Here is a 24,588-nt window from a genome sequence, read left to right as displayed (position 1 = left end):
CAAATTCCAGTGTGCTTTGAATTAACATCAAAGACAAGAATTCTTAACCCCACCAAATGGCAGATACAGGGATTTCAACTGTCCTGAGATGCTGACTCCAAGTAAATCACGATTAATTTCTTGCCTTCCAACCTACTAGTCAACCAGCAACACCGTCAGAATTGCTGATGAAATTACAGATCACAGAGGCGTCCCGCTAAGACAGTTCTTGCTTTCATCCCCCAAGCACAGCAAGTTCCCAATGAAAAACAGTTTTTGATTCATATTAGCATTTCAAACACAGTTCCTAAAAATTACCTTCAGGAGTTAATGAACTGAGTGCAGCTATGACTTGGCAGGTATGATTACCAATATCGCTTTTTCTCATGTTCTGAAAATCATACCCTGCCACAAAACAAATATACAAACAAACAAAAACACTAAAACAACCCACTAAATTTTCTACCTGTTTCAGAGGACCAGGTAGAAATTTATACCAAAAATCCAAAATACACTAGCTTTAATTTATAGCACAAATTTTCTTATATCCAATAGTTTGAGATTGCATCTAGGTATTAGTGGAGCCATCCATTTATCTTAGGATCAGGTTAACTACTGGAGCATCCCACTAGGCAGGCCTCTAGTCTTATACTTGCTCATGGCTACTTTGTTGATAATGACATTGAGTGCCACCTCAGCTTCTCACCAGGCCAAGGAAAATATTTTAATGGTCCTTACAGATTATAGTATAAATGCACAGAAGACAGTGGGATCCTCTCTTAAGACATATTTCGACCAATTAGAAGAAATCCTGTGAATGTTATTAGAATCCCATTTAAAGTCATGATCGGTCTCTGATGTTGGTAATGTTTTCTAACCATATCTAATAATATTCAGAAAGAGAAGGCCGTATCTAGATAGGTACAGCACAGTACGAAGCTAACAGACACATGCGTCTAACACAGGAACCGAGGTCAATGTCTAGCCAGGTACAGCACAGATAGAAACACATTCATGCATATAACACAGAAACTAAAGCCAAGCGACCCGATCATTCCTTAAATCCACCTTTTTCACACTATCGTCACCATCGGGTTAATGATAAGCCATGCAAGAAACCGTCCAGTTGGCTTGCACGTGAAATGACCAGAACGGAAATATTTTTTAATATATCGGATACCTGAGAGTTTCATGAGAAGTTCTGAGGCAGCCTTGGCCGACATGTCCCGCCTTAACACACTCCCCTTGCCTTCCTGGGGTGTAAGTGGGTCCTCGGAGACGCTTGGGGTAGACACTTCCGGTTCCGGGCTGAACACGTAGCTGGAGCGAGGCAAAGGCATGCTCAGGGACTCCTCTTCCTTGGGCTCCTCCTTCACTTTAAAATTAAGATTCATAGGCTCCTTCTGGTTTGCAGCTAAAAAACAATAAGAATAAGAAAGAAGAAGAGAAAGAAAGGAATATATATATATATATACATATATATATATATATATATATATATATATATATATATATACACATTTCCCCTCTATGTTGCCCCACACTTCAAAGGGGTCACAAAGAAAAGTTATTCCCTGCGCACACAGTGCGCCCCCTGAGCCTTGTCCATGTGGGTACTAGCTTCAGCGCATATAAAACCTGGAGTGTTTTAAGAAGTGCTGTCTTCTCAAAGCATGTGGGCATTTTCTCCTTGGTTTCTCTCAGTCATCTTCCCTGGACATTGCTATTGCACCCTGGCATGTTCTCCAGCGAATTCTATCATCAAACAACATCTCATGAAATTATTCTGCTGTCAAATACTGACATAAAATCAAGGGTAAGCTGCAGTATCTAAACCTAAAACCCTGGGGTGGGTGGAAAGGCAAGAATGGAGAATCTGCCAAAACGAAAAGCAGGACTAGAGTTGCGCTGTTCTCTCACTATCAATGGACACCACTGACCCACGCACAGCAGCCATATGCTTTCTACTGTCACCATCAGTAACCTATGCCTGCAGCCTGGGCCATCTTCACATACAAAATGGGCTTTCATTTTGGTATTGTCTAAGAAAAAATATTTTTGAACAATTTTTAATTTAGACAAAAGTTACAAGGATAGTTCTAAGAGCTTCTATGCAGACTTCTCTGGAATTCCCTAAGGGTAACATCTTATCTATATCTAATCAACATATATTTGTTAGAACTGAGAAATCCATGTGGTTATGACCCAAACTCCAAATTTATCCACTAAGGTCTTTTTCTAAATGCTTTTGAAGCAATGGGCAGCCGGTGTGGAGAGCATGATCAAAACAGCACTGAGCCGCCCGTCATGGGATGGCTTCCACGAGCTGGCTACTCTGTGCCAGGCCTCTCCTCTGGGCACACCTCACAGAAAAGGCCATACCATCCCTCCCATCCCTGCTCATGACCCATGCAGCACCAACGTTGGCTGTGCCACACAGGATGTGTTTGGCTTTTGCTTGTTTTGTTTGTTTGTTTTTATTTCCAACCTGTATTCTTAGCAGCTCTTCTTAGAAAGAGCCTAGCCCATTCCATCTTAACAAACTAGAACAAGGAAATCAGACCCCAACACAAACACCCACCATGCCTTTTCCCATCTCTGAGGATACTCACTGTAGAATATCTGTTTAAAGGGCATAGCATATTTGCAAACTGGGCCCAATAGGGCTAGAGGAACATCTCCAGGTCTCGCAATTACAACTATGCAGAACTGGGACTAGAACTGAGGTGTCTGTGTCCCTGACTTCTTTCAGCATACTGCTTCTCCACCTGGGGCCTTATGTTGTAACAAAACCAAGCTTTAAAGCCTTGGTTCAAATACCAGTTGCTCAGTGAGGTCTACACTGACTGACCTGTTTAAGATGGCAACCCTCACCTGACTGTACGCCCCATCTACTTTGCTCTCCTGCAATCTTTTTATTCCCCCAAATATGAACACTTACCACTTAATAACACCCTATTAGGAGCAGTATTGTTCCCCTTCCCCAATCCCTTGGAACGTTGAAGCTTCAACTTCCCAATGCGAGTTTATTTGCATTAGGGCTTTAAAGGGACACAAGTTAGCTCAATGAAGCATGAAGGTAGGGCTATAATCCAATGTCAGTGGTTCAGAGAACTATTTGACTCCTTCTCTACTTATAAAGAGAAACACCAGAGATGTCTCTATACGGGGGAAAGGTCAAGTGAGGACATAGAAAAGAAGCCATCTACAAACTGAGCAGAGAGGCCTCAGGAGAAATCAAACCTACTGACAACTTGACATTGGGCTTCCAGCTTCTAAAACTATAAGAAATAAACATCTGTGGTGTAAGACTCCCAGACTACAGTGCTTTGTTATGGTGGCCCTAAGAGATGAATCAAGTATTATGTAGTGTGTTTTGACTTATTATAAAGCTGTGAATAATCTGTTCTCCTGACTCCAGGGTCAGCTTTACGAAGACACTAACCTCTGTTCTTAAAGTTGATGTATGTCAAGAGCACAGAACAGTGCCTGGCCCATTTCAGGTCCTATTCTGATACAGTCCTATCTGTACTTACTGAAGGGTAAAATATGCCTGTTCTAAAGCAGCAACATTGATAGCATGTTATTAGCTCCATGGTCGACAAAAGTGAAGAACCCTGGCATTCCAATCAGAAGTGACCGGACTTGCTTTCCCTGGATGTCTCGTCGGGGTCAAGCTCGGATGACTGAGTCAAAGCTGTCTTGCCTGCCTAGACCATGGGCTTACCTGTCTAGACTGTGGGCTTGCCTGCCTAGACCGTGGGCTTACCTGCCTAGACCGTGGGCTTACTAGGACATCTGGAAGACCCACATGGATCCTAGCATCACAAATGGGCAGTCTAACCCTTTGTGGACACTGCTATCAAAATCTAAAGCAAAGGGCACAGCGGCAGTCTCTAGAGCATCTTGCAGGTGGGTGTTCCCACCTCATCCCAGGGTCCTTCACCCTCCCGGGAGGCTGCTGGAACATCACAGCGACTGTCCTGTCTCCACTGCTTCCTTGCAGAACCTTCACAAAACCTTCCCCAGCAGATCTCCTCAGTCACAACACTGTAATCAGCAGGGTTTTCATGTGTGTGCCTTCCTCCCTATCCTTTCAGAAGGGGTAATTCAAAGTGGATGGTTACACACTTGGAAACTGCTTCCATGCTGTGCCTTTTATTTACAAACACGCTTAACCTTCTCCGATGAGGGAAGGTAAAATACTGAGGAAAATTCCAACTTCAGAGAGGGCAACCACACAGAGCGGATGCTGGTGGAACTCGTGAGTGCCTTCCAGGAAGGTTAATAAAAAGACTTCCAAAACAGAAGGAATCCTGCATTGTCAGTGAAACGTGGGCTTCATGGACTTTCGACAAGGCTGTTGGAAAGCAACAGGCCAGCTCTACACTGTTGTCATAGAAGTTTGCATGGTACTATTGACCTGGGTTCCATTCTGACGGTATCAAGAATATCATAGCATTGCAATGTGTGGAGGAGGTATAAATGTAGCTAATGGCACAATGGAAAAACATGTGGAAGATAATTGTTTCATCAAGTTCCATTTCCTAGGTACTTGGGCATAAAGAGAAGATAGGAAAATAAAAGTAGGCAGGCTGAGCTGCCCTGTCAATGATCAGAAATACATTCACTGAGATGAGTACATGAAGTCAGAATTTTATAACTAATATGACCAAATGATTGTCGTCTTTCAAGTGATGCTAATTTTAAAAAGACATACACATGCAGAGAAAAGTAAAGTTGAAGATGGTTTCCTTGGCAGGGCTGGGACAGGATCGCTAGAAGAACAGCTAAGATCTGTGACTTAACTGTGATATCTACTTCATTCCTGTTACATACAAAGGTCTGTGCACACATGGAGCTCAGACCATAAAGGCTTTCAGAGCAACTTGAGGTTGGAAGTCACTCAACTGCTCACACTTAAGTCACTCATCTCACTAATCAAGTCTCACTAATCAAGAGGCCTTGTCTTTCATTATTTGCTCCAGATACTTTAGGAGCTGAGCCATTCATGTTATAAAATCACGTACAGCTGCAAGTCTGTGTACTTGATGGAATGGGAAGTTTTTAAAGGCAGTTTCTATGAGTGTGAACAACCAACTCAAGATAAAGATGAATGCAGGAAAGGAATAGGTGTGGGCAAAATAATTCCAAAACCTCAATCTTCAATGGTGGACATTGATGAGGTGCAAACAAATCTGTATAACAAACAAGGCGTCCTCCGTTTACAAGGAAATGCCTTCTAAGATTTGGTTCCCAAAGAAAAGCTCCATACAACATATTTCAAGTCCATTCTTCGGTAAATGGAGTGGCTCAGAGAGTAAAGATGTTTGTCACCAGGCCTGATGTCCTGAGTTCAATCACTGGGACCCACATGATGGGGGGCATGAAAAACTCTCACAAGCTGTTCAGATGTTCTCTGACCTACACACGCACACACACACACACACACACACACACACACACACACACACAGAGAGAGAGAGAGAGAGAGAGAGAGAGAGAGAGAGATCATTCTTTGGTTTAATAATGAGCACAACAAACATTTAAATGATGACAAGGAGAGTTAAGCCATCTTCAAGCACACAGGGAGAACATGAATATTTGCAGGTGAGGAAACTCAAACGTTAACAAATGGCCAGCCAATCACAGATCAAGTACAGAGGCACTAGGCTCTAGAGCACACACTGGGGGTGCAGAGCCCTTTCTTCCTCACAAGGCACTCAGCTTCCTTTAAGAGGAACATTGCCCTAAGCAGCACAGTGCAGGCCTTGGAGAATAAGTAAAGGATTGGACTGAGCCCAGGAGTATTAATGACAAAGGGACAGAGGGTACTTCCTGAAAGCCTAGGATCCCAGGGCTGTTTGCCTGGATGGAAGAGGGAAAGAGACTGGAACACAGTTGCATTGGTCCCATGCTGTTGGTCCCTGCAGCTGCTGAAGGGAAGAGACAAGTGTGTGTAAGATGAGGAGAGACACATGTGTGTAAGATGAAGAGAGACACATATGTGTAAGATGAAGAGAGACACGTGTATAAGATGAAGAGAGACACATGTATGTAAGATGAAGATGTGTGACACATGTGTGTAAGATGAAGAGAGACACATGTGTGTAAGATGAAGAGGGAGCTTTGGTTTCCAGCCTGGTCATCGGGTGAATGCTAAGCTGGTCTGTGACAATGCCTGGCCACTGGGAATTACATTGCCTGCCTCGTCCTAAGCCAGAGCCAGACTTGAGAGGAGAACTTCATACACATGATTTTCAAACAATGTTCAAGGAACCCTAGGATCTGCTTCATGGGTTCCAATTTATGTCTGTCTCAAACATAATTTCTAGGTTCCTTTTGAATTCATGTAACGTGATTTTAACATGTATATCCTTGCAAGGATTACACCTGAAATGTCTAACCACCAGAGACCACTAAGGTGATGAGCTGCGTTGATGAATCAGTTTGTTTTTGCTAATGCGGTGTCTTCTGCTACCACGGGGCTGTTAGACTTCTAGAAATACCTCATGATAAGGAAGCAGCTTGCTGATCTTGGCAAAACCCTAGACCTGTGAGCCGATGTCGCTGTAAGTCTGTACAGTCACAGTACCACCAGAGCCTGTGGGATTCTCTAAGTCAGCGTCTCAACTTTAGCAGTGTGGATGTCTGGACTGGATCATTGCTAGAGAAGGGGCTGCCATACATGCCACATGCCTAGTCTCTATTGACTAGGTGCCTGTCGCTCCTACCAGTTGTTAAAATAAAAATATTTCTCTAGACATTCCCAGCTGTTCCCTGAGCATACCTGCCTTAAATGAAATGCCAGGGTAGGTTCTAGAGCATGTGCTTGGGTGTGGCCCTCTGAATATGACCAGTAGACAGAACAAGACAGAGATATGCAAAGATACATAAATGTGGCTGGATCTGTCTGGTATGGCTCACACACAGTACACAGCCCAGGGGACAGTGAGTGGTTCTCTAGATTAGTGTTTCTGTCTATGCCAGTGACACTTTGGAACTTAATACCATCCCCATGATGCAGACAAAGAGCCTGAGATCCAAAGAGAGTAAAACCTTCCCTAATACTGGGTCACTAGTTACCAAGGGGCTAATACAGAATCCTGGGCAACTCTGCTGTGGTGACCAGTGTGGGATGATCCTGGCCTGGCACTCCAACTAAGGAGTGAGAGCAGATGTTGAATGCTCGCAAACTCCAAAGGAGAAACTTAGTTACTGCAGCATCTGAATAAGTAATGGGAACCTGTGGCTATAGGACAAGTTGTTAAATATCACTTCCCATTTCCTATAATGGGTTGCACAAAGTTGTTTCTCTTTTTATTGATTTTGGGGATTTTGTTTTTTGTTTGTTTGTGGGATTAAGGCCTCTATATACAGCCCTGGCTGGCCTTAACTGTCCAAATACTGGGATTGCAAGTATGAGCCTTCCTACCTCACAAGGCTTCAGTTAGCAAAACAGATCTAGAAATGTAACACACAATAATATTGCTATGAAGACTATGTTCCACAACACCAAAGTAACTTAAATCTAACTGCTTAGGTTTTAAAATAAATGTAACAAATGTAAACTGGTAAAATAGTTTTTTTTTTTTTTTTAAGTACCACTTCTATGTGCTTTACATAGAGGCTGCATTTAGTAGGTTTCTTGGAAAAAGTGAATTAATTGAACATTTAAAATACAACAAAAAGAAATCCAACAGTGTTTCCATCCCCTTCTTTTACAATAAGAAAACAAGGAGTCAGAAAATGATACGTTTTTAAAAGTCACAGTTGTCAATGACTGAATTAGAATTAAAGCTTAGTTCTAGGGACTGTATCCCGGCTTCTATCAAGCATAGGAATTATGTCCTGTGGGAGGAGGCATGTCTGCACCTATGAACAGACTTTGGACCTGGAATTTTTCAATGATTTAATATGCTTTAGGTGAGAAAAATAAATTGTCTTCTGAAAGCATAAGGCCACAGTTTAATTAAATAACAATGACAGTTGAATGCCACTTTTAAATATTAAACACACTATATGCATATGGAATTCTTAAAACATTAATTAAAATTTTTTAAACCTTGCTCTGTATTCTTAAATTATTTTATAACCAGTATAGCCAAAGTTTTAAAGTCTTATATTTCTCATCAATCTCTGCAGGGATTAATCCTTGGCCCGGATTCTGAATCTACATACCCAAACCAAGTCTTCAAAGATCCCCAGTGACCGTTACAATTACGGACACGGAGCCAATGGATACAGAGAATGGTCAAGGGTAGCAATGGGAAATGGAGTCGCAAGCATGAATAACAAGCTTTTTTCTTCGCAGGCTAACCTACGCTTAACGCCAGCATAAGAAGCTGGGTACAAAGCTGGGTATGAAGGTGGGAATGCTTGTCATCCAGCACTCAGGAGGAATACAGACAAGAGTATCTGAATTCAAGGTCATCTTCAGCTACTCAGAGAATAGGAGGCCAATTTGGGCAACATGAGACCCTCAATAAAACAAAACAAAACAAATCCCACATATAATGAGCAAGAGTAGCCATCTGCAGTAATCGTCTTAACAGACAGGATGTCTCTCTTGTCAACAGCAGGAAGGACTGGGTCCTGGAAAATCACTCAAGCCTTGTGCAAATGTGAAAGCTGTATTTAAAATCCATGCTATTAACATAGTCAAAGAGTGAAATGCCTTAACAAAGAGTACAAGAGAGGAGCCCTACAGGTTGGACCACATCCGTCCTGTGGCCTTTTGGACTGAGACCTACCCCTCGGACATCACCTCTTAACTGCTGCACCTGCCATCTTAGTTAAATTAACAGAGAGACATAGTTTCTAGATCAGGTCCTAAATGATCTCAGTCACTACAGATCACCATGAGTCTAAAGAACTGGGGTTTGTGGCAGGCTTAGAAATGGCCAGTGACTCCTGCCAGAACAGCCCAGCTCCTCCCAAGAGGAAGAGGAAAAAGCAACCTTGGAACTTCACGGTTGAAGTGGCCAGACCCCAGAACAATAGGAGAGAAGGCAAAGGCTGGATATGGCAAGAGTGTGTTCAGGAACCTTCATTTTTCCTGAGAGTAGTGGCGAGCTGGCTACTCGACAGAAAGGGAACTAGCCCGGTTAGGAGCTTGCTAGCCTACCTAGCACAAAGCCCTACTACCACATAACAGGGCGCGGTGGCGCATGCCTGTAATGCCAGCAGTCAGGACTTTAGGCGGGCAATGAGGAGCTCAGCACTGTCCTTGGATATGTGCGATGGCACCTCAACAAAAAAGCCAGCTGAGCATTGGAAAGTTCTGGAATCACCAGCTTTGCTTTGGAGGGCTGGGGCTGGGGAGAGAGAGGGGTGAGATGGCTATGGATGACGTGAAGGCTGCCCAGAAAGAAGGGACTGTGTAGATACATTTCCGAAGAGGCACTGGAAGAAAAGAAGTAACCAGATTAGTGACTAAAAGCACAAGCATTAGAAATGATGCCATGATTTGAAGCCAAGGAAAATAAACAGCGGGGCAGACAGAGGTCAAAAGACAGTTCACTTAACTGAGAAATAAAAATTAGGTAATAGCTAATTAAGTGGTCACAAGCCAAGCCTTTGTAGTCAGCCAGGGCTGACTCGTTGCTCGTGTTTCTTACAGCCAAGCCCTCCCAGTCTCAGCTTTCTCATCTATAGAATAGGTTCAGTGGCACTGCCCCTCTGCTGCTGCGGAGGGTTAAATGAGAAGTTGCACGAAGCGGTTGGCACAGGGCCCGGTTCCCAGAAAATGCTTCTGATTAATGATGCTCTTACAGCAGCAGTGGAAGTTAGTGACAGCCACAACAGGGACAGAAGAAACGGCTTCCATGAGGACAGGAGTGGCTAGGTTTCAGCTTTATGGATACAATAGTCTCTGATAAATTTCCCCAAAGGTCTACGGAGCTAAAACATTATTCTAGGGCTGGCCAGGTGGATCATCAGGTAAAGGCACCTGCCCAGAAACCTGACATCCTGAGTCCAACCCCTGAAACCCTCATGTCAGAAGGAGAGGGAGCAATTGAATCCTGTAAATTGTCCTCTGACCACACACACACACACACACACACACTCACAATAAATAAATAAAATGTATTAAGGTGCTTTGGTTGTTGTTTTATTTTGGTTTTGTTTTGGGTTTGGTTCTTTTGGACCGCCATAGGACCAGATACCCATAGGCAGCACAGAAGGAAGAGAGAGAGAGGTCTGAACTTCAGCAGTGACCATTTTCCACTGTTACAATGTAACGTGTTTGAGATCTCACAGGTGAGGGCCTTCAGGAATGTAAGTTGGCTTTGCTGTTACCACTCTATTTGTGGAAGCCTAAAATAGTAATACACCCTGTATGGCTGGGAGTGTGGCTTCGTGCTAGGGAGGCTGCCTAGCATGCATAAGGCTCAGCAGCACACAAAAAATTAATCAAACTTCCAAAGATTCCTGCTGTACGACAGTCAGAGGGAGGCTCCGTGCTAGAGAAGCTGGCTAATCCTTGGCACATGCCAAGGGCAGAGACAGAGCCAACTTCCTGTATGATTACTTCTTTACCTTGTAATTTGTGATATGGACTCCTCTGGGCAGGGCCTGGATTTCAACTCCAATCTCTACTTATTTAGCTGTGTGAGTGTGAACAAGACCTTCAGCCTCTCTCAGTCTCCTCATCCATGAAATGGAATGACAACAGTACTCTCATGTAAAGTGCTCTTAGGAGGTTCCACGAGCTAAGCACAGCAGAGTCAGCACCGTGGATGCAGATACAACAGCATAAAGCAAGTCCCTGGGAGTCACCGGAGTCACCAGCCACACAAAGTTCAACACCAGCGTGGACAGCTCTAGGCTCGGCTTGCTTGCTTAGCATCCTGCTCAATCCCTGCAGTAGCAATCATTAAATTCAGCCTCTGCCTGCCCCCCCTCTCCCTCCCTTCCTCCCTCCCCCACCTTAAGAATCACCAAGCTCAAAAGAATCCACGGATTCAAACCGACACTCAGACTGTCCACGCACGCACAGTCCTCCTGCAGCTGCTCACACGAGGAATTTAGTCACGTGGCTCCAGAGTGCCAAGGCAGGACTGAACAGAACAGCTAAACCAAATCTCAAAAGCAGACTATCAAGTAGTCCAGTCAGGGAGCCATGCCCCCATGGTGATGTGTGAGTCCCTGACTACCAGCACAGACTCTCAGGGTGGGAATGGCACAAGGCTGGCATTTATATGGAAGAAGGCCCGTTTGTTAAGATGCGGCTGAGGCCATCGGAGCCACCAGGCAAAGGGGATGACTTAAATCGGTGGTCATCTACAGCTACTCTTCTCCAGGGGGTGTCTTAACATTTATACATAACACTCTCCACTCTCCAAAACATCGAAATAATGAGCAGTGGACAGGAGTTTGGGAACAATGGCTTCTGGGAAACAAGAACCCATGACACAGAAACTTTTGTGGGCATTTTTCATGTCTAAGTAACAACTATGGCTGAGACACTCATAAGCCAGAAAACAACTGAGCAAGTGACTGTCTTTTCCAAAGCTGTCTCTGTGCAGCTGAAAGTGAGAGGGGACACTGGAAGGCCCTCCCTTTCCCTACTTAAAATTATTTTGGTGACGATTCTATAGAGCTAATAGGATGTGGGAGACAGCACAAAACTTTTTTGTCAGTTTCCAGATTAAAAATAGTCGAAATGACTTATATCTTTTATTTTGGAAAGCCGGGGACAAAAAAGATATCGCTTGCCAACAAGCAAGGTGCCAAGTTTCTGTCAAGTAGCTGCTTGGTTATAATTTGGGGAGCTAGAATTCAATTTATATCTTGAAAAATGGCATCTTGGAGAAAAAGATGATAGGAGACTTGTAATTTGTTCCTTTAATGAGGATGCTCTTTGTGTGAGCATGTGTTCCTGTGTTTATGTGTTGGGGTGTGCATATGCACACATATAGGCTAGGTGTATATGTGTTGGGGTGTGTATAAGCACACACACAGGTCAGGTGTCACCCTTGAGCATTAGTTTTAGGAGCTGTCTACTCTGTTTTTTGAGACAGGGCCTCTCATTGTACCGAGGATTTGACAATTAGCACAGTCTGGCCAGTGACCTTCACGAATCCATCCAGGTTTGTGCCACCATGCCAGCTTTTTACACAGATGCTGGGGACTAAACCCTTGCTTTCATGCTTGCTCCAATAAACACTTCACTGAAAGAGCCATCTCCCCAGTGGCTCCCAGTATCTGGAGGCTTCCAGTCTGGGCTGGGGATTTTCAAACAGGATCTCTGATGTCATAGCTATCTGGGAAAATCAGAGAGCCCAATGAACATGTCTCAGCCAGGTGTCCCCTTCATGTCAACTGTGACCTCCAGTGAGGTGTCTCAGACTCACAACATCGTGCCCTTCTCGTGGGCTCAGACAGAAAGAGAGGAGAGGTGTATACTCAGAGACTGAAGCTGTACTGGAAAATGCTGCACTGAGTACCAATTTAGGGTACTTGATTTGTTTTGAGAATCGTTTGGCATTTCTGAAATAGAGTCTCATGTAGTCCAGGTTGGTCTAATTCTCTAATTAGCTGAGGAGTAAATTTCTGATCCTCCTGCTTCTATGTCCCTCGTGCTGAAATCAGAGGTGTGCATCATTATTTCCTGTCCCTGTAGTGCTGGAGATTGCACCCAGGGCTTTGTAAATGCGAGGCAAGTGTGCAACCAACTGTGCTACATCTCCAGCCCCAACGTGCCCATATCTCATATCAGCTGACCTTTGTCCTGGATGCCTGCTAGAACCACCAAAGGAATGTAAGGAAAATACCAAAGTCTGGGGCCTATTCCAGACCAATTAATGAATTCATCATTCTTTGGGCACTGGCATTTAATAAAAACTCCCTAGGTAACTTGCTGTGGGGGTTACAAACTGCAACTGGCCATGGGAGACAGGCCCAGGGTCAGCTGGTACAATAGTAGCTTCCTAGGCTGGGTAAGCCCTCCTCCCAGTCATGTGACCCGGGGTAGGTCACCCTGTCTGTCATACAGCAATTTGCATACGTCTTCTGGCTTCCAGGAAAGACTGGTGTAAACAGCAGAGCTACAGCCCTGGAAAGCCTGTCTTCTGGCTCCAAACCCGGAGTAGAGCCTACAGAGTTATTTTTTTTTTTGCCCACCAATGCAGATAGTTAGCAGTTGGGCTGAACCAACCATGATTGTGAGCCTGGATCTAGGGAGCAACCTGGCCCTCAAAAGAACTGAGGAGTGTTAAGTCAGGATTCATCGGGAAAAACGACTAGTGGTTCAGAGACAGGATTTTGTTTCACAAGCATGTAACCAGGAAACCTCTAAATTGGCAGAGGGTTGCAGTGGCTTTCAACCTTCCTAATCCCCCCATGACTCTTTGATGTAATTGCTCATAATGATCCCCAACCATAAACTATTTTCATTGCTACTTCATAACTGCAGTTTTGCTACTGTTATGGACCATAATGTAAATACTTGTTTTTGATGGTCTTAGGTGACCCCTGTAAACGGGTCACTTGACCTTGAAGGGAGCTGAGACCCACAGGTTGAGAAGCACTGGGTTAGCTTGTGTGTAAGACGGCATCCCACCCCGTGATTGTGGACCTCGGCGGGCTCATCCAGTCAGCTTCTGCTCGGCTTTAATCGAAGGAGCAAAAAGCATCAAGTGATTTCTCTCTCTTCTTTGGAAACAAGTAGGTGTCTCCACGCTTGAATTTGTCACTGTGCTTGGTCTTTGGGATCTGGCACAGAGACTCCCAGACTAGCTGCCTACAAACAGCTGCACCCTATGGTACCAGCAGGTGCAAGGACAGAGCCCTAAGGGGGGGAAAAACCAGTCCAAGAACAATGGCGCCATTATAGTGCTGAAAGACCAGGCCAGGGGCTAGCCTCTAGTTCACACCATTTGAGGGCAGGAAGAGCAGGAAACTCAGCCACAGCTCCCTGGGACTGTGTCCCTGGAAGACAGCCACCAAGCGAGCCAGGTAGAGCACACAGCAGACAGCGGCAGGGCTGGGGGTGGGGATCTTTGCAGAAAACCATATTCCTTTCCTTTTAACAGAACTTCTCTTCCCCGTGGGCAGCACTGCCACAGTCACCAAGTTTACATTTACATCCAAATATGCACACACAAAAAAATTACCGATGCATCTCACTCCCTGGTGACTTTATAACAGGTTGCTAGGTAACAGTGCATACAAGTCAGGTTTCAGGACCTCTGGTAAGCCTCCATAAAATAGCTGCATGGGCCTTTTGCATAAACAGTGTGCCTCTGCTATCTGTTTTCTTATGCCAATTGATCAGTCTGTAAATTCTCCAGCGACCAAGTAAGAAACCTCTCCCCAACCCCACCTACAACTGAAAACAACAGACCCCAATATTTAAGGCTTTGGCACACAGGGCTCCCTGTGGGTAGACCCCAACCTACAAAATGCTTCTTTCTCCCTCTGTGCTATTCGAAGCTCTGGCTCTGTGCAGCCCGAGCCTTCTCTCATGCTCACTGAGACGCGCTGGAGCTAATAATTACAGCCCAATGTCTGGTGGGATGGGAAGAGCCGCCGCTCAGAGCTGAGCCCAGCGGGAGCCCTGTTTCAGATACCAGTGTTTTTAGCCCAAGATCAAGCCTTGCGGGCAGCAACACCCCCTCCTGGCTCCATCCCCTGCTCATGCTCTAGACCTGAAAGCATCTGGATTCAGAGAAGGGAACACACCTTAGAACATACTATGCACCCCTCCTCAGCTTGTTCTTATCTGCTAAGAAAGGAAGCATCCACCACACTAAGTTATGCTAAATGAACGTGCCGTTCGATGTCCTTCTCTTGGGACTGCACTGTAGGAGACCAGAAAAGGGATCAGCTATAGGTAACAGCTTGGGATTTTTCATTGTTATGTTATTGTTTGGGGGGACAGGGTTTCAAGTAGCTTTGTCTGCCCTCCTCCCAGGATTGGAGGTGATCACCACCATGTCTGAGTACCCTACAGGGAATATCCCAAAGGATCTGGGAAGGCCAAAGGGGAACACCTATTTCCCTCATATTTTGGGGAAAAAATTAAATATAAATCTCAGAGTAGATCCTGTTTCCTATAAATCTCAGAGTAAAATCCTGTTTCCCTTGAGGCTGAGATGAAAAAGGAGAGAGAAGTTAAGAAATGGAAACCTGGGCCAGATGGAATAAAAGCCCCAACAGGCCCAGGCAGTGGAGCATCCTACAGTGTTACAAGCATCCTGTAACTCCCCCCTGCTCCCTCCATCTTGGATCATTTTCTGGATGCCTCATTTTTCATCCCTACCCTCTTTTGTCTCCTCCACTCATGTCTCCCACTGCCGAGGGGGCAAAGATCAGGGTGAGAAGGTACATTCCAAAAGACCGGACTGAAGTGTCACAGAGCAAAGGGACTTCAGAGTGAAGCTGAGCCTCTCATTCACCTGGCAATGACATTTAGTGAAATACTACGCATGGTCCATTTAAAGGAAGGCGGTGACCAATTATTCTCCATTTAAAGGGTATTGTCAATCTCCAGAGAGCTGAAATGGCATTTGGAAATCATCCTGGGGACTGCCACCTTCACTGACAGACAGAACCCATTCTCAACCGACCTTTCTCCACCCTCGACAATGCCTTTAAAATTTAAAATCGTATTTTCGAAACCAGCAAAGGCCTACATGTGTTATTGCTGCAAGAGAGTAAGAAAAACATCTACCAGTGCCCCAGCCCCATGCATCATTGCTAGTTCATCAAGTCATTGAAAAGTAAGAAGCCTACAGTGTGCCAGCAAAGGGAAACAATGTCTACTAGCAAGACATATTTCATAACTTACACATCAGCCTCTCTTCAAAGGGCATTAGGGCAGTTGGGAAAGGATTCTTGAAATTTTTTCTTAAATTCCACTTTAGTGGAGATGCTTGCAACAGCCATGTTCATAGAGACAGAAGGTAAATAGTGGTTGGCGGGGAACGAGGGGAAGGCTGGCAGGGACTCTGTCACAGGGTGATGCAGCTTGAGAGCGGGACACGTTTCCAGAGATGGGTACACAACAATGTAACGCTAATGCCACTAAAATGTACACCTGAAAAAAAATGTCTAAACCAGGATATCTTCAGTATGTATACCCCAATGCAAAGATCCCGAGAGACTCACAATAACCTTTAACATTTGTTTAAATTAGAAAAGTCTGTAATTCCTCATGGTAGATTCTTTATATGTTCTTTAAAAAAAAAAAAAGAAAAGATAGAAAGAAAGAAAGAAAAAAAAAGAAAGAAAGAAAGAAAGAAAGAAAGAAAGAAAGAAAGAAAGAAGAAAAAAAGCTTTGCAATTAAAACAGGAAAGAGCCTGAATACCAAAAAAAGGGAGACACACTTCAGAGACACCAGCACAAAGCAAGCAAAGGAACTAGGAAGCACAAAACACAAGCCTCGCTTACTCCCCTAGTGCCCACTGAGTAAGAGCCCAAATCCAGGCGGGAGGAAGGGGCGATCCCCATTGTTTCCAGACCCAAGCAGAAGTAACGCTTATTTCCAAAGGAGTACTAAAACAAAACATAAAAATAAAAATAAATAAATAAATAAATTTTAAAAAAAGGGATAAGACAGGGGAAGGGAAGGTGGGAAGGAAGGAAAAAGAAAATTTATCAAAGTGTGAAGTACTAGAGCTCAAGGAACTGTGGAAGCATCTAATCCTACCATCCTATTGTACAGATGGGGAAAGGGGGGACACAACCCTAAGCAAGTACCTGACAGCTTCATGAGAAAATCGGAGGCCATCTTAACCGAGATGTCCTGGCTGAACAATACTGCTGCACTGTTGGACACATACTCGGAGGGGTCTTTCAGCTTTGTGTGGTTGGCGGGCCTGTCGGCAGCATTCAAGGTAAAGGAGGTGGGCAGGCCGTTATCTTCCTTGGGCTCCTCCTTCACCAGCAAAGGTGCAACGCCAGCCCCACCCTGGCCAGTCCTCTCTGGCGTGTTAGACGTCATCACGGTCCCCACTAGCTCTGTCCCTCCTCCTTCCCTCTGCTGCCCCAGGCAGCCACTGTCACTGAGGTGGGGAGATCCCTTGACATCTGGGTCTGGGATCTCCTCCTTCACCTTGGCCTCTGTCCTCAGGAAGTGCTGATGGCAACGCATGTGCAGTTTCAGGCTGAAGTGGCGTGAGGATGTGAAAGGGCACAGCTGGCACTGAAAAGTCTCTCCCCGGTCCTGATGCTGATGAACCTGCCGGAGAAGCAAGAAGAGTCGGACTAGTCACTGTGTGCATGGCCACATGTTCGCCACACGTTCATCACACGTCCGTCACACGTTCGTCACACATTCGTCCCTCAGTTCATACAGGGCCAGGGAAGAAAAGTACCAGAGAGGCTGCTCTCAGTGACGCCCTGGATAAAATAACATCAGTCCGGAAACACAGAGTGGGTCTGTGGAGGTTAGGTCTATCCTGACCCTCTCAATGCTCACTTGGGTAGAATTGTTCTAATGAGCTATTCAATGGATCTTACTTGATAGACCTTGAGAACAAACTTATGTAATCAATAGTTAGGGATCAAAGGGCATAACCTTTCATTCTCTCAGAACAACAATCTTTAGTGCAGATCCAGTGATGGCCACCCAGAGAATTTGCTGGTTTGCCAATACACACACACACACATACACACACACATCTCCAGGGTGTTCCAGCTTCACAGAAGAGGAGATAGAACACCCTCACACCCAAAAGTATCTTGAGCCCAGTTTCATATGAAGAAAGAAAAACAAGAGAAAAGCCATCTGGGCAGGAGGAAACCAAGTTCAAATGTCACTACAGCGTCTAGAAGATGTCCATTGTGAAGTGCAAGGGCAGCCACTCACACACAGCTCCGAACCTGCTTGTACCCAGGACCCGTAAAAAATGGCAAGAGACTTTTCTTTCATCCTGTCGCTACCAGATTTAGTGCTTAAAAGAGTGAGGAACTCATTGGATTGGCCCAAACCTAGCTTCAAGCTGGCAGGTGTTCATAAACTTGTGACTTCCCCATTCATCCCGCCAACGTGCTTCAGTATTGACCTGCTACACCCTGCTATTTCAGGGCTGGCCCTCCTTCATGTTGGGACTGCCAATGGTAGAGATCTGTGCCAAATGATTTGGGGGAGTTGTGTGTGCTCTGAACAAACAAGAACGTAAGCAATTGGCACTTGCAACAAAACTGACGCTCCATAGGTCAGGGGTGACGGGGTGGGATTTGAACCTGGGTCGCGGTAGAGTTAAACGTTCACTTGTCCATCTTCTTGACCACCTGGCCACTCTGCTCATGTCTCCTTTCCAAGAGAATAAGTTTTACTGCAGCTGTTTATGCCTTCTGAATGAAATCCAAAAGCATTCTTCACCAGCCAAAACACACTTTAAATAATGTTAAGCGACCAACAAAAGCAAAGAAATTAAAAGTTAGTTGTGAGGTCCCGCTGCCACAGTGCCCCACTGTGGTGTTCTGCAAAAAACAACACAAGATATTCTGGGCCCTTTGAAGTCTGTGTTTCTCAACAGAAATAGCCATAAAAACTTCTAAAAAAAAACTCCAGTTGTGATGGAGTCCTGCCTGTCAGTGCAAAGGCTTCTCCTGTACCCCAGCAGAGGGCGGAGGTGAGGAAACACCCCATCCATCCCTCCAACAGAGCCCCTTCCTGTTGTTTGCCACAGGAGGACTTCTCTGGGCACTGATCCTTCCATTAGCTTTCTCATAGAAGCTTCCCCACCAGCTTCTCAGCCTGGGTCACTCAGGAAGAGGCCCCGTGGAGGCCTCAGGTCACAAGCTCAAGGGCTCCTGACAGGTGTCAACACAGGCATGCCCAGAACCAGGAGGTAAAGGTCACTGGGCAGGACACTTCATGGCCCTGAGCTCGGTGCCACGGGATGGATTCCACTTCCGAAGCACCCTCACATCTCCCGACCCCAGAGAGGAGGTAAGCCAGGAAGAGAGGCTCCAGCAGCCACTCTGGGAGGAGAAATGGGACAGAGGAGCTCTGATTCCAAAATCAAAGAGGGATGGGGGTGGGGCCCTCACTGAAAAGAGGCACCATGTGCAAGATTCCTTGAGGTTCCTTTTCCACAGTAGCCTAACCTTGTTGTGCTCCGTTTTAGGCAATTTAGAATAAGTTGAAAGGCAAAACTGGGTTCACATTGGCACTTGGAATTTTATTTGAGCTAATGTGGCTTAGTGTGGACTTTGAGAGAAATACTGTCCCCACCACCTGGCCCTTGCATCACCCTCCTCTCCTGACAGAAGAGAGCTTTTCTGTTATAATTTTGATTCTCTTGAGCCAACACATGCTTTGAAGTTCCTCTTGAACCTCTGTAGAGAAGAAATGCTGGCCTATAGCACGATAGGCTCGCTGGAGTATCTCACAGGTGTCACTGATGTGCCATCAATGCCATTTCTAGGGTAATAGATGTGGGACACTTGGGTTCATGCACTTTAAGGTTTGGAGAAATTCTGGAGAGTATCTAGACTCAACCTCCTTATGGAACCAGGCCAGGCAGCTGAGGGTCTCCTGAGTGCTCACAGCTCTCTAAATGGCAACTGGGGAAGGGCAGAACTTCCATGTGACCCCTGGCCTAGGTCCTTTCCATGACTAATGTGTGCTCTTCATCTTCTCAGCCCTCTTTGCCTCTTCCATTCAGTTTGAGCCTCCAGTTCTCACACACAATTCCTGTATGCTTGCTCTCCTGGGGAAGTCGTATACTTCATGAGACGTAAGACAGCCCTGAGGGATCTGGAAACATTTCCAAATCCTTTATGTAGCTAGTCATAAAAAGCACTTTCACAATACCTTATGGAGGAAACAAAAGCTTCCAAAGAAAACTGTACAGTGTCCAGGCCAGCGTGTAAGGACACAGTAAGTACTGAATTTGTTGAACAAATAAAGTTGAATCTCTTATTTTTCTGACATAGACCAATATAATCAATATAGGAGATTATATATCCTAAAGATAACAACTACTTCTGCGGGGTGAGGTAAATAGCCAATTTCGTATTATTTGTATCATTTTTGTGAATTCGCAGCACTAAAGACAGATCGCAAAGAGAGAGAAACCATAAAATTTATTTTGGAGCAATTTCTTCTAGCATTGCATTCATTATCCTGAAATGTAAATGTTAATGTATTTTCAGATGGCTTTAGATGGCAATTACCGTATTAACTGTATTTACTGACGGCTGCTTCTCCACACTGGGCACTGTAGTAAGGCTCTATTCGAATGATCTCATTAACTCTTACACGGTGAGAAAGACCATATGTTTGTTTTCTCCATTAGTGGTAACAGAGGTTTAGAGGGCTTCAACTAAATGCTCACGGCTCCTAACGCGTGGATTCTCACCAAGCTAAGATCACAAAGTCAGAGACTCTCATGAAGCTAAATCAAATCTTAACGTTTGATTAGAGTGCCCCTACTTCTCAGATAAAATTCATTTTAGAAAAATTATCTACATCTGCAGCCTCCGGTAAAGGTAATGGAATATGGGTATTCATAAGACCGCACCATAACATTCCCATGGAGAAAATGTTTGCCAATTTTTGCAAAGTTAAATTATACTCAATTAAAAAACTGTTTTAAGGCTAACAGGGGGTAGGGAGAACAGGGGCAAGAAGGTATGCCTTTGATGAAATGAAACTTGCATAAGCTTCTCAAACTCCCCTTATCAAAAGCTCGAGTCACGGCTCGACAGGGCAGGACACCATGAGTCTGAATAAAGTAGCGATTTCACACGACTGCTTTATTGTAGTAGTTATTGATTTGTTCTGAAAGCTCTCAGGATCCCGCGACCCGCCGGGCCTGGGCAGCTCTCATCTGCAACACTGTCATGGCCGTCTGCCTCTGTCATCAAGGCACCAGCTCATCTCCCTGTAGTGTCAGGGTCAGCAGTCCCTGCTATTGAAACCCAGCCTTTTTTCCATGGGTTTATAAATAGGTTGTTTTAAGTGACCCTGAGCTGAAACCAAGCTTACAAGGTGTCAGGGTAGATGCAAGTTTTCTGCTCGCTGAAGCTTTAAACTCTCCAGACCTGATTTCTAAACACAGCCTAGGACAGTCACTAACACAAGTTCTAGTTTTAAAAAAGACATTTGTTTTGAAGTCTCAATGCTGCAGATTTAAAGTGTGACGTTTTACATAGGGAAGCGGTGACCAAGGATGACAAGGGCTAAGGTAATAACCAGGTAGGCTTCATAAAATTCAGTCAACTGGAACTCCTACTTAAATGAATTCTGAAGATGAAGGGCTGACTGCTGACCCCAGGAGAAAAAGGCAAATGATAGAAACAAATTACATCATAGATTTACTTTTCAAAAAAACAAACCTTCTAAGCTATTTTCTGTCGTGAATAGAAAATTTGTGTGACTGTGCTTTCTGCAGCCTCCGTCTGAATAGCAATCACTGATCAATGCAAAAAGATTCAAATGCAAGATTTCAACATAAGCAAATATCCATTAGCTTTATTCCAAGGGGAAGAGACTCTTTACACATAACGTCACATCTAAGCCACATTGAAAGCTACCAGTAAAATATTATTTTTCTCAGGGATGCTAGGGATAGTTATGAGCACCTCTGGACCAGGCACTTTGCTACCGATATTCCCTACCCCTTAGCACTAAGGACAGGTCCTACAACCGCTCCTTCCCATTAGGTAGAAAGGAAAACTGAGAGCCTACATGTTACCTTCCAAGACTGTTTGGCTAGCAAAGTGCTGGGAAGATTTCAGTCCAGTTCTTTGTCAGGTTCAAAATGTCAAGCTCTTATGAACTCATGAGTTTTCCTCCCTAATGCTGAAGCAAAATCTCAGTATAAAAGTATGCAGTGGGGCCGGGTAGTGGTGGTGCACCCCTTTAATCCCAGCAATTGGAAGGCAGAGACAGGTGGATTTCTGAGTTTGAGGCCAGCCTGGTCTACAGAGTGAGTTCCAGGACAGCCAGGGCTACACAGAGAAACCCTGTCTTGAGAAAAAAAACAGTATGCAGTCGGTGTCCATATGTTTATATATGATTGCATGTGTACTAGTGCACATGTGCACACACATGGGGAAGCCATAGACCAATGTCAGGAATCATCTCTGAACACTCATCTACCTTACTCATTGAGCTTTTTGATCAAACTCGAAATGTTGATAGGGCTAATCTTAGCCATACCGCTTGCTCAGGGGAATTCTGTCCTCCCTTTTGATGGTGGAATTACAGGTCATGGGCTATCTCTACCCACCACTTGCAAGGGTTTTTGGAAACTGGAACTTGCTAACCTATCAAGTGGTTAACTGCTGAATCCTTCCCCAGGCCTCATAACTGTTCTTAGTAGGACATTTAAAATGATGTGAGCCAGACGGTGGTGATGCACACCTTTAATTCCAGCACTCAGGATGCAGAAGCAGGTGGATTTCTGAGTTTGAGGCCAGCCTCAAAGTCTACAACGTAAGTTCCAAACAGCCAGGGCTACACAGAGAAACCCTGACTTTAAAAACCAAAAAGGAGAAGAGGGGGAAGGAGAAAAAGAAAATGAAGTTCTGGGATATTCAGTGTCACTCCAAGAGATGACTGACAGCTCGAACACTGTCAGTCTCGGGGACTTGATCCTGAAACCCCTCCATTCTACTCACAACCCAGTGTTAGCTTTCTCAGGCCTGCTCCACCACAGTGCTCCCTGTCAGCCAAGAAGCCACCTGCAGTAGAAAATAGGACGAAGCCCCGGCCACGTCTCGGCAAATGGCTTACCTTCATGTGGGATTTGAGATTGTCCTTGCGAGCACACCGGAATGGACAGAGTGGACACTGATGACTCTTTAAGCCCGTGTGAATCACCATGTGCCGCTTCCAGTAACTCTTCCTTTTTATAACCAAACCACATATTGGACATTGGAATGGCTTCCCGCTTTCTTCTTCTGGGGCTTAGAAGAGGGAGGGGAAAAAGCAAATATTATAAAAAGCACCGAATATGTCTTTGGCGATTCTCCGATTATAACTATGAGGAAACTCTTACGGCTGCTTTCCTTTAAGGAGAAGCCCACATTCAGTTAGCCGCTTGCATTTGGGTTCCCTCTGGCCACCACTGACCATCTTGACTGTGACAGCCTTACTCCCAAGGGCTGTCCTAGGCTGCAAAGCCATCTGCAGAGGCGCTGAGTGTGGCTCCAGATGTACCCACAGGCAGAGAAGCCAGAGTCTCTCTCTGAAATCCCACTTGAAAATGAGTGAGAAATACAGGCAATCGCACAGGACAGGGAATAATGTGCTGTTCCACACAGAAAACCAAACAACTACAGAAAGCTCTCACACCGGCCTCCAGCGGAGGCCGAGCTCAGCATCCCCACTGATGACTTGTTTAGCTGCAGCTCCTGCAGACAGAGGCTGCTGCCAATTTAGCCATCAGGGGGTCCTCAGGTCAGGGTTTTTTCCCCTCTTATGTCTGTCCCTCTGCTTGCCTCTAACAATTGTGTACTGCCTTTCTCTGATCTGCACGAGCCTGGCTACCTACTGTACGAAGGGACACACCAGGCCACCACAAACGCTTCCAATTCTCAGGGAAGCAAACAAACCGACCGCTTTCCCTAAACGCAGCCAGGAGTGGATTGCTGCCTCCTGCACCATCCTTACAAGGAAGTGTCTCTGTTGTAATACTGTTGCTGAATTTCTGACCCATCAGCCAACCTCTACAATTTGGGAAATAAAAGTGGGTGCCATTGAAGGTTCTGTGTGTGTGAGTGTGTGTCTAAGAGTGTGTGTCTCTGTACTTGTGAGTGGGTCCATGTGTATGTCTGCATGTGTGTATTTGTGCGTACATGCATGCCTCTGTGTGTGTGTGTGTGTGTGTGTGTGTGTGTGTGTGTGTGTGTGGCCCTGGAGGCCTCTTCTCCCACTGAGTTACCTCACCAAATGCTTTTTACTTTTTATTTTGTTTGAAACTCAGTGTTCTGGCTAGGCCAGTGACCATCAGGGATCCTCCTGTCTCTGCTTCCTAGCAACGAGATCATAGGCAGCATACAATGCTGTGCCTGGCTTTTACATAAGTGCTGGGGATCCCAACTTGGGTCCTCGTGCATAGCTGAGGTGCACAGTTTACCCACTGAGGTCTCTCTGTTCCTTGCGATTTATGACAAAACAAAAACTGTTCTATGACTGATTGTGTCTACATAGTGTGTTTGGCTTTAAAAAATTATTATTATTAGCTCTGTTTCTGATAAACTGCTAGTTAGAGGCTGATTACATTTTATGACAATAATTAATAGATGGAATATCAGAAGGCATGCAGCAGAGACCTCTGGCCTTGATGTGTACTCCCACTCTCTCTCTCTCTCTCTCTCTCTCTCTCTCTCTCTCTCACACACACACACACACACACACACACACACACACACACACACACATCCAGAGAGAATAAATTATGACTAAGAAGAAAACAAAAAGGAATACACAAAAACAAATGGAAGGTGTGACGCTTATTTGGAACCTATGTAATCTACACTCTGGTAAAAGGCATTTCTTTGCCATTGAAGAGAGGTGGTGCCCCTTAATTCCCTAAAGCAATTGTTGGCTCTGTTAGATGGGACAGTGGAACTGTGTTAGTCTTACTTGTAGATGTAAAGATATGGGAGTATTTACAAGCAAACAGATATGTTTTGGC

The 24,588-nt window shown here is 45.0% G+C and overlaps 1 protein-coding gene across 21 annotated transcripts in view; it reads right to left on the bottom strand.

Moving 5' to 3' along the window:
• Positions 1-24,588, bottom strand: part of Zfp827 (zinc finger protein 827) — a 166,283-nt gene that overhangs the window by 100,543 nt on the left and 41,152 nt on the right. For 20 of the 21 annotated variants that reach the window (XM_006531246.2, XM_030243704.1, NM_001294279.1 and 17 more), the window contains 3 exons: positions 22,683-22,855; positions 16,688-17,168; positions 1,160-1,393 (listed from right to left, as the gene is read on the bottom strand). In XM_006531246.2, coding sequence (XP_006531309.1) covers positions 1,160-1,393; positions 16,688-17,168; positions 22,683-22,855 — 888 coding nt within the window. The remainder of the gene's footprint in view (positions 1-1,159; positions 1,394-16,687; positions 17,169-22,682; positions 22,856-24,588) is intronic. The other variant, XM_011248469.3, reaches the window with a different exon arrangement.

The sequence above is a fragment of the Mus musculus genome, chromosome 8 (assembly GCF_000001635.26).
Source record: "Mus musculus strain C57BL/6J chromosome 8, GRCm38.p6 C57BL/6J".
Classification (NCBI taxonomy): Eukaryota; Metazoa; Chordata; class Mammalia; order Rodentia; family Muridae; genus Mus; species Mus musculus.
This window is presented reverse-complemented; position numbering and strand designations above follow the sequence as displayed.